Source organism: Monodelphis domestica, chromosome 2 (genome assembly GCF_027887165.1).
Source record: "Monodelphis domestica isolate mMonDom1 chromosome 2, mMonDom1.pri, whole genome shotgun sequence".
NCBI lineage: Eukaryota > Metazoa > Chordata > Mammalia > Didelphimorphia > Didelphidae > Monodelphis > Monodelphis domestica.
In genome coordinates this window covers 201,954,439-201,964,574 of record NC_077228.1, presented here as the reverse complement: position 1 = coordinate 201,964,574, position 10,136 = coordinate 201,954,439, and the positions used below count along the sequence as shown (strand labels likewise).

The 10,136-nt window shown below is 45.6% G+C and overlaps 1 protein-coding gene across 3 annotated transcripts; it reads left to right on the top strand.

Annotated features, from left to right (window-relative positions):
- SLC35B1 (solute carrier family 35 member B1) lies at nucleotides 1–7,305 on the top strand. Of its 3 annotated transcripts, none has more exons than XM_001373968.5 (9): nucleotides 1–507; nucleotides 1,554–1,657; nucleotides 2,284–2,414; nucleotides 2,681–2,711; nucleotides 3,509–3,666; nucleotides 4,489–4,615; nucleotides 5,325–5,431; nucleotides 5,555–5,708; nucleotides 6,723–7,305. In XM_001373968.5, the coding sequence occupies exons 1-9, from the start codon at nucleotides 287–289 to the stop codon at nucleotides 6,773–6,775; spliced, it is 1,086 nt and encodes a 361-aa protein (XP_001374005.2). In that variant the 5' UTR covers nucleotides 1–286; the 3' UTR covers nucleotides 6,776–7,305. The 3 variants fall into 3 exon arrangements, with proteins under 3 accessions (XP_001374005.2, XP_016286029.1, XP_007482451.1); XM_016430543.2 differs by having other exon boundaries at nucleotides 53–748; XM_007482389.3 differs by having other exon boundaries at nucleotides 66–748; nucleotides 2,309–2,414.
- Nucleotides 7,306–10,136: the final 2,831 nt, after the last annotated feature.

Here is a 10,136-nt window from a genome sequence, read left to right as displayed (position 1 = left end):
CAGTTACGTCACCTAAGAACGCCCCCGCTTCCCAAGGTCCCTAACCCGGTTCTTGTTGGGGCTGCCCCGAAAATCGCCTTATTGGAAAGTCTCGGAATTGTGCCTTTTCCCGAGGAGGTCTGGGCATCTCCGACCTTCGAGAAAGACATCAAGGCCCGGAGGTTGCGTCTTCCTCAGTGAAATATGTCGAAAGATTCCGCAGGCACCTCCTCCGCCGCCGCCTGGATCCGGCAGCTGCGAAGATAGCTGCGGGGCCTTGCGACGCCGGCGGTCGCTGGCAGCTCCTATGAGGGCACCGTCGCCGGTGTGCGATGTCCGGCTGGAGTTGCCGCTGCCAGCGCCGTCGCCACAGTCACCTCTGGGAACTCTGAGCGAGGCTCGCGCCGGCCCGGCCCCGCGTCTCATGGCCGCTAGCGGCGCCCTGGTGCCTGATCGGCTACGCCTGCCGCTCTGCTTCTTGGGCGTCTTCATCTGCTACTTCTACTACGGGATCCTGCAGGAGAAGATGTGAGCGCCCCCGACCCGGACCCCGATCCCCGATCCCCGGGGCTTTCAGGCCCGGCTAGATGCATGATCCTAGCCTGGCTGTGGCTTCTCCGAAGCCTCCGCCGACCCCCTCCTCCCCTCATTGTCTCCAGCCCCTGGGAGGCCTCCCGCCCCATCCCCTGCTCCATGGATCCCTGGCTCCCTGCGACCCCTTCAAGATCCCTAGATTCTGTCTTTCCCAGGACTCAGGACCACGTGGATGGTATGATTTATGCCCAGATCCTCCACGCTTTCTGTGACAGGAGGGAATGACAGCTAGGCCCCGCTGTGGTCAGGGGGTGGGTGCAACCCATCACTGAGAACAATAACAGAAGCTAGCTAACGCTCGTTTAGCGCTTTTAAAAGGTTATCTCATTGATCTCCCACCAGAATCCTGGGAGATATTATTGTTCCATTTACAGATGAGGAAACTGAGGGTAGGAGAGGTTAAGGGACTTGCCCAAGGTCACGAAGCTAGTAAGTGTTTGAGGTTAACTTTGATCTCAGGTCTTCTTGACACCAGGTTCAGGTGCTCTATGCACTATATGGGTAGGTAAGGAAGTAAACAGAATATTTACTGGAAACCTTACCCTTACCCTTCACCCTCACCTGTGTTTAAAGTCACATCCTGAGTAAGTAAGAAAAGAGAGACTTGAACTCAGGTCTTCATACTAATGAGGCCAAAGCTCTTTGCATGGCACTAGCACTATCCAAGACCAGTGATCATTTTGGAGTAGTTCTCTTGGTTTTCTTTGGAGAGTTGACTTGTTGGAGTAATGGATTTTGGCTCAGGCTAAATATCATTTCAAGCTTACTAGCAATGTGAACCATAAGCATGGTGTTTAATTTCTCTAAGTCTCATTTGCATTATCTGTGAAATGGGAATAATAATAATAATAGCACCCATATCCTTGATGGTTGTAAGGAGCTGTCTATAAAGTCCATTGCAAACTTTTGAGCACTGTATTGATAGCAGCTGCTTTTATCATTATCCTTATTTCTTTTTTTTCCTCCTGTTTCCTTTTCAGCACCAGAGGAAAGTATGGGGAGGGTGCCAAACAAGAGAAGTTCACATTTGCCTTAACCTTGGTCTTCATTCAGTGTGTGATCAATGCAGTATTTGCCAAGATCTGTGAGTACTCAGTCAGGGAGGTATCACCACTAAGGCCTTGGGTGCTGAGTGATCCTTGCCTGCCCCTTTAGGGTCTAAAGTCCCAGAACCATGCTGATACTGTCCCTATCTAGCTTTCTGCTCTAGAGCCCTCTGATATGTTTGGGAAATGATTCCTTAGGTAAATCTTTTTGTTAGAGGTAAGAAAAGAAGAGAATTGGTATCTTTTGTACTTAACACCCTTGCTAAAGATATATTTATTTCTTTATTTTAACTTTTTTTCCCTATCAACTTCAGGAATTTGTTGACCTGGTTTTGTTTTGTTTTTAATGATTTTCTCTCTTAGAACCACCTCTTTCTTCTTTCTCTTCCCTCTCTTACTCTCACTCCTACCACTGGGTATATTATCCAATTTAATCTGGTATATGCCCCCTGTGAAATAAATAGCCATAGACTCAGAGAAAAGAGAACATGTAGTCCCTTAGAAAGTTTCCATTTTAATGGGAAGTAGAGTAGAAACTGTCCCTGACCTTTGGGAGCTTCCTGTCTTAATGAAGAAAATTTTTTCAGAATTTCCATGCCCCTCTGCCCTGTGGTCAGTCCTAGCCCTCCCAGGCTTCTCTTGTATGTTTTTTGTCTTCTCCCAGTGATCCAGTTTTTTGACACTGCCAGGGTGGATCGGACCAGGAACTGGCTTTATGCAGCCTGCTCTCTCTCTTACCTGGGTGCCATGGTCTCCAGCAACTCTGCATTACAGTTTGTCAACTACCCAACTCAGGTGAAACTTCAAAGGATGGTATATGGGTGGGAGGGTGGCCAAGAGCAGATGCTTTGGTTTTTATAACTTAAGAGCTCTTTGCTTAGATTTGCAGTTCTATCCTAAAAGAGAACAGTATTAAATTGCAGATACAGGGCTCAGACTCAGTGAAAAAGGGAGATTTTTTTGGGTAGTTGAAAAGAAGTGACCAAAAACCTGAAATGATGGCAGCACCTGATAGATCTTAGAGTTTGATCAATTGTACCTTCCCCTCCTCTTTTTTTAAGGTCCTTGGCAAATCCTGTAAACCTATTCCAGGTAAGCAATGCTGACTTCCTCATTCCTATTCACTCTGTGACTTGAAGTTACATCTCAAGTCTTCTAATCCCAGCTCTCCATCTCCCTCCTGGCCTGTCCTCTGACTCCACCTTGCTGTATGACTTTTGCTATCCTACTTATTATTATATTCAGAATTGAGAGATTCTGCCTTTGTGTTATATTAACTATAATTTCTCATTATATTAAAATTTAAGATGTTCTCTCTTCTGCCAGCCCCTAGCACACAAACATATTACTTTCTGTTCTTTTAGATGACCATAGTATTCTACATATATACATTTTTAAATCTTTACCTTCTCTCTTAGAATCAATACTGTGTGTTGGTTCCAAGGCAGAAGAGTGGTAAGGGCTAGGCAAATGGGGGTTAAGTGACTTGCCCAGGGCCACATATTGTCTCTGGACGTGGCTCTCAAACCACTGAGACATGTAGCTGCCCCCTATGTCTTACTATATTATATTTGTATTATATTAGAGTTAAATGTGTCTGTGAGATGCCAGTAGACAACCTAATACTTTGCTTTTCCCTTTCCTCCAAGGCCCTGTGGAATGCCTTCCTATTCACTTGTCCTTTGCTCTTTCCCTCCAGCTTGTATTATGCCCTTTGCTCTGCTCAACCTACTGCCTAATTAGCCCTATCTCCATGCTAGTCCTAGGACCTTCTCCCCATTTCCCTAATGCCCTTCCCTTTAGATAACACCTTCCTACACCAAGATATTGGAATCCTGTCTGTTTCCTGGGAAGGTGGCTGAATCTTTGACTCTGCTTCCTCTTGGCAGTTATGCTCCTTGGAGTGACCCTCCTGAAGAAGAAGTACCCCATGGCTAAATACTTCTGTGTGCTTTTGATTGTGGCTGGAGTGGCCCTCTTCATGTACAAGCCAAAAAAGGGGGTTGGAGCTGATGAGCATCTGGTTGGCTATGGAGAGTTACTTCTGGTATGAGGTCACTGATGGGGCAGTTGTAACATTCTTTGTCCTCAGACACTCAGCTTTTCCCAGATCAAGGGGCCTGACCCTATGGCGGCTGTTGGGGGAAGCCTGGATATTGAGCTGCCTCTTTCCTTCCCCAGACAGTGCATGTGAGGTTTAATAGCCAAAGACTGTGTCCGCTTTGTGTCAAGGAGTTTTCTGCTAACTCCTGGACCCTGTAGCAGAAGATGACTAGAGATTGTACTGTCAATTCTCAAAGGCTAAGAAGTATTATCTCTTTCGATTCTGCCACACCTGGGTTCTGAGAATTCTAGAAACAGGAAAAAGTCTGTTAGTGTTCTGAGTCAGAGTTAGGGCTCTCTACCCCTAACCATTAGCCTTGGTGATTTAAGTATTAGTGGGGAAGGGAGTTGTCTGTTTCTCTGGAAAATGCTAAATCACCCATCCCACTGCCCTGAGGTTGGCTAAGAAAGAAGCATGATTTGCATGACCTAAAGAGCTGAGATGGGGCATCTACCAAAGAGTCATGGCAAGGTGGACAGGGACCTGAACTTGGAGTCAGGAAGAACAGGACTTAGATCCTATCTCCTGGGCAAGACATGTAATTGTTCTGGGCCTCAGTTTCCTTATTGTCAAATGAGGGGCTTGGGCTCAGTGACCTCTTGGCTCCCTTCCTGTTCTAAATCTCCAATCCTGTGAACCTCTGTACCTTGGCCTCTGCCTTATGACAGCTGTTCTCAGAGAGGCCTTGAGGTTGAGAGCCATGGCCTCCCTAGGGCTCAGAGCTTTGCTGATCCTTTCCCCTCATGCTGCTCCCTCATTTCTCAGCTGCTGTCTCTGACACTGGATGGACTGACAGGTGTCTCCCAGGATCACATGCGAGCTCATTACCAAACAGGCTCTAACCACATGATGCTGAACATAAACCTCTGGTCCACATTGCTCTTGGGAGCTGGTAAGAAGCCAGTTCCGCTATTTCTACCATTTCCCCCTGGATGACAACCTCTCCTGACCTAGACTCACCATTCTAATAATGGCAGCCTTTCAGGTGCCCATCAGCCAGCCTTATCTCCAAGATTTCACATATCAGAGACCTTGAATCTCAGAGAAACCCCTCACACTCCCATCACACTTCCACTGCTTGTTATCTGTATTGAACACATGGATGTAGTGGGCAATGATTGGGCACCTGCTGTGTGCAAAGCTCTAGGTCAAGAGAAGACAGAAGGTGGAGAGGAAGTTATGGCTTGGAGTGGGAAGGCAGACCCTGCCTTCAAGAAACATGTAGTCTGCCAGGGGACCAAGAAGCAAATGTAAATTGAATCCAGTTCTACATGATGGTTTCTACTCTGGTTGCTTGAGTGGGTTTAACTAGTTAATGGTCAGGCTTTGCCCACAACAGTGAGTTCCTTGAGATCCTAATTGATCAAATCCAAGCACAAACAGGGAAATTTGCATGGTGGGAGACAGGAATAATTTTCAAGCCCTAAACTCAACTGTGCTCTGTGTGTTTTCTTTCCCAATCCTAATTCTCCACAGAGATCTGAGTGACTCCCTAGGGTTTGGGGCTTCCTGATACACATGTGAAGGGAGCAATTTGTAGTGGGGGAGGGGGGTTCCCAGTTCCTTCCTCACATCAACCTGGTGTCTTATTCTCCCCACAGGAATCTTGTTCACTGGGGAGTTCTGGGACTTCCTTAGCTTTGCTGAGCGATATCCCGGTGTCCTTTACAACATCCTTCTGTTTGGTTTAACCAGTGCCCTGGGCCAGGTGAGCTCCCCAGAATGAATTTTGTCTAGCGAAGAGAAGATCCTATGAGCTTCCTTGCTGCTTTCTTTTGAAGGCTTTAATCCTGATCTTGGCCTGAACTTCTCTTTGTATTTCTCTTTCCAGAGCTTCATCTTCATGACAGTTGTATACTTTGGCCCCCTGACCTGCTCCATCATCACCACAACCCGAAAGTTCTTCACCATCTTGGCATCTGTGATCCTTTTTGCTAACCCTATCAGCTCCATGCAGTGGGTGGGCACTGTGCTGGTGTTCATGGGTGAGTTTTCCTGAAGCAAACATCTGTCTGGGCCCCCAGCATCTGTGACAGAGGTGACAAGCTTTAAGCACGATGGATTCTGTTTTGAAGGCATCTTTTAGTGTGGGGGAATGGTTTTTTTTGTTGTTGTTGTTTTGTTTTTTGTTTTTGAGACTAAATCTCCCAATCTTGTTCAGGTTGGAAATTCATTGGCCTTTAATAGGCCTGATCCTAATACTGATTGGCACAGAAGCTTTAACCTGGGGCATTTTTTTTCCCATCCTGGGCCTATTCATGTCTTCTCAGGCAGCCCAGGAACTAAATCCATTGGGGCTGGACTTAGAACCAATTTCCAATTTGCATTAGCCTCCCAGAGCCATCCCACAGGCTCAGCCTCCCTAGTAGCTAGGACTACAGAGCTACACCACCCTGCCCAGTGTAGGAATACATTTATTTACTGATTTCATTCATGTCTATTCTCCCTGGTCAGTTGTGGACCCACACCTTATACTAATTAGTTCATCCTAGCCATGGTCTTAGTCAAAGCACCTTAAAAAATGATGCCAATGGGTCAGATAGATAGCCCAGTGGATAGAACATCAGGCCTGGAAACAAGAGGATCTGGATTCAGATCTGACTTCAGACACTTCCTAGCTGTGACCCTGAGCAAGTCACTTAACCCTTGCCCTTTTGTCTTTGAATTGTTACTGTGACAGAAAGCAAGGGTTAAAAAAAAAAAAGAATTTGATAACAAGTAGCTTTCAACCTTTCTGTATTTTGCCAGTATTTTCCATGCTTTTCTGTATTTTAAGATTATTTCAGATGTTGATTGAGCATGGCTTATGCTCCCAAGGGAGATTCAATACCAGTATCATGTTCTGTTTTATTTAAAACCTCTGGTTTCTTTTTAGCTTCATCTAATTTATTTCACATCCTGGCTGTGTGCAGATCTATAGGGCTGGGCATGAGACCTATCTCCCATGGCATTTTCTTTCCCCTTGGGGAAGCTAAGATCATTTCTTTCTCTCCCTGTAGGTCTTGGCCTGGATGCCAAGTTTGGCAAAGGTTCCAAGAAGACATCCCTCTAGGAAGATCCAGGGATTCACTCTAAGGCCATTTAATTTATTTTCCCAAATCTCAGTATCTCCCTGAGAACTGGACTCAACAAAGGGAGAGAAAGGGGTTCGTTTTTTGTTTTGCTTTTTTGTTTTTGTTTTTTGTTTTTTGTTTTTTTAAAGAAAGAAATCATAGATTCTAAAAAAAGGATAATGTTGGGTTTTGCCTTTTTTTAAAAAACAGGAATGAGTAATAACTTTTGTTTGTGATAAGATGGAGGTGGGCAATAACCTAGCCTACCTCAATAAAAAAGAAGAGGGAGATTTTGATCATTTCCCCAGTTTTCTTCCTCTGTCTTGGTCTGATTGGGTCAAGCAGGTGATTTGCCAACAGTGTAAAGATGGAGGGAATACTGGAGAGGTCATCTGTTCTAGCCAGTCCCTCTCCCCAGTCTCTGGGGAAAGTCTCAAGATCACCACTTCAGACAGTTCATTCTCCAATATTTTCTCTTTCTGGTGTCCGAGAAGTTCATAGCAAAAGTAAAAGCAACTGTTATCTCCTCCTGGATTTTCTCTTGTTGTGATGGGGATGAAAAGCGTCCATAGCTGCAGAGCTGGCTGTGAATTTGATGTTTCTGACACCTCTGTCTCCCTTAAGGGAGAAGAAAACTTTCCAAAATGGAAACCGAGCCTGTGTAGGAAGGGAACTGGGAAGGTGTGGGAATGAGTATTTTTTCCTGTTTTCCTCCTTGGCTCTCCTGCTTTTAGTCTACCTCCTGCTGCCCCCCCCCAACCATTTAATGTGCCCCCCCATGTATGGGGGAGGAGCAGAAGGATAAATCCTGTCTCTTCCTCTATTCTCCATAGCTGATAAAGATTCACTGCCCTGTCAAACAGTCCCCCGCCAAGGTGCTGCAATGCCAGCTTCTGCCTGCTGAAGGGGGCATTCACAAAGAACCCTGGCATGTTGCCCCAATTGAAGTTTCGTTGTGAGTGTGTGTGTAGGAGAACCGCCCGCCCAGTGCTGTCTTCAAAGTTGGAGAGCTCAATCCTCCAAAGAGCAAACTTTACACATGAAAGTGCATTTTCACCAGCTGCCTCTCTGACTCCATCTGTTCAGCAGCCCCAGCCCCTTGGCTCTCCAGATGGGAGCCCAGCCTCCTTCCTGAGCGCTGGCTTCACCTCTCCCTAGCCAACCTTTCAAGCCTAGGTTCTGATTTCATTAATCTCCCTCCCTGGGCGGGGAAGGGGTGTTTCTGATACTGTCCCAAAGGACTGCTTTCCCTTTAAACTCCACCTCCTTGGAAGAAGAGTTGTACATTACATCTGGTCACATCTCACTCTCACCTTCCCCCTTCTTCCTTCTTCCTCAGCTTTCTCCATTCAGAAAGCTTGAAGCAATTAGGTCTCTTCCTGCTGGTAAAGATTCTCTCCAAACCTAGATTCTCCAGTGACTTATCCTAGATGGGTAGAGCATGTTGTTAACAAGACTCCAGTCTTTGATTTGCTTCCCACCTAGATGAGTTAGCTCACCACCAAGAAAAACTTGCTGCTTAAAAAATTGCCTGCTGTTGGCCACCAGGGTACCAGGCAAGAGCGTGGATGGCTTAGCATGACCTCTCCCAGCTACGAGAGGATAGCTCATAACATGCATCCAATTAAGATGGAATAGGAGCACAAACTATAGTCATGACAGAACAACATGGTAGCCCGTACTGGTTCAAAGTGATGGGGAGGAAAAAGGTATTTTAGGTTCTACAAATAAAAAAGGAAGAAGAGAGATTAGAATGGAACCAGATTCTCCTTTCCAGACTTCTTTAGAAATCTATAGTATGGCACTGGATGTGGAATCAAGAGATTGTGGTTTAGCGGTATCCAACTCTTCTTGACTGTAGACCATCCTGCCCTTGAGGTTTTCTTGGCATAGATACTGGAGAGTTTGGCCATTTGTGTCTCCAGCTCATTTTACAGACGAGGAAACAGAAGCCAACAGCTTAAGTGACTTGCATAGGGTCACACAACTAGGAAGTATCGGAGACTGGATTTGAACTCAGTTCTTCATGTCTCCAGGTTCAGTACTCTTATCTATTGAGCCACCAAACTGCCCCTCAATCAGGAGGACCAGGGTTAAAATATTAAATCTGTGACCCCTGAGTATCCTCTTTGGGATTCAGTTTCTTCCTTTATAAATTGAGGAGGTTGGACTTGATGGCTTTTAAGATTTCTTCCAACTCTTAAATCTATGATTTAATTTGGGAACTAAATTTTCAGCCTGGCAGAAAAGGACCCTTGTGTGAACCATAGAGCAGCTAGGTGGCACATTAATAGTGCTCCAGGCCTAGAGTCATGAAGACTCTTCTTCCTGAGTTCAAGTCCAGCCTTGGACACTTATTAGCTATGTGACCCAGGGTAAGTCACTTATCTCTGCTGGCCTCAGTTTCCTCATCTATAAAGTGAACTGGAGAAGGAAGTGGCAAACCTCTCTAGGATCTCTAGAAACCCCAAATAGGGCCATGAAGACTCAGGTTTGACTGAAAACCAACTCAACAAGTGAAACATAGAGACTTGCCCAGTTCAATCACAGAAAACACTTATTGTCTTCCCTTTCTTCAAGAGGGCAGAGTGGCCTGTGGGTCACCATGCTACTGGAAAATAATACATCTAATTTGGTCAATGTGTTTCCTCCTTGTGGAATAGGCCTCCAATGCTAAGCAATCCAGGTCTGAGATCTCATTTTGCTCATAGCTATCATAGCCTCAGATTTGCAAATCAAAAACGGTTTCACCTGTGGCCCTCTCTAGGTAGGCTGTAGCAGGAAGGGAATCAAAGGGATGGTTCCAGTGGTTTGTTGTGGATTCTCCTTCCCACCTCCCCCAGATTTTTTTGACTGATTAGTGTTGGAGTGAATTTTTTGAGCATGATTACAGCTGTGCATTTGGGGGTATTGGCAGGGAAACAAGACCTAGGAAAACCAGCCCTGGCTCCAATAGTGAATGATAACCTATAAAGATGATTGTTAAAAACTGACTGCAAAGGCAGCTGGGTAGCTCAGTGGATTGAGAGCCAGGCCTAGAGATGGGTGGTCCTGGTTCAGACAAGTCACTTAACCCCCATTGCCTAGCCCTTACCTCTCTTCTGCATTGGAACCAATACATAGTATTGATTCTAAGGCAGAAGGTAAGGATTTAAAAAACTGACAAACTGACTGCAGAGGCAGCTAGGTGGATTTAGAGACAAGAGATTTGGGGTTCAAATTTGACCTCAGATGCTTCCTAACTGTGTGACCCTGGGCAAGTTACTTAGCTACTATTGCCTAGCCCTTACTTCTCTTCTTCCTTAGAACCAATATCTAGGATCAATTCTAAGACAGAAGGTAATAGTTAAAAAACAAAAC

What these genes read in the sequence shown, in the direction of transcription:
- SLC35B1 (XM_001373968.5), top strand. Translation starts at nt 287, where the DNA reads ATGAGGGCACCGTCGCCGGTGTGCGATGTCCGGCTGGAGTTGCCGCTG. An exon ending in TGCAGTATTTGCCAAGATCT is followed by an intron (nt 1,658 to 2,283) that starts GTGAGTACTCAG and finishes GTCTTCTCCCAG; the next exon opens with TGATCCAGTTTTTTGACACT. An exon ending in TAACCAGTGCCCTGGGCCAG is followed by an intron (nt 5,432 to 5,554) that starts GTGAGCTCCCCA and finishes TTCTCTTTCCAG; the next exon opens with AGCTTCATCTTCATGACAGT.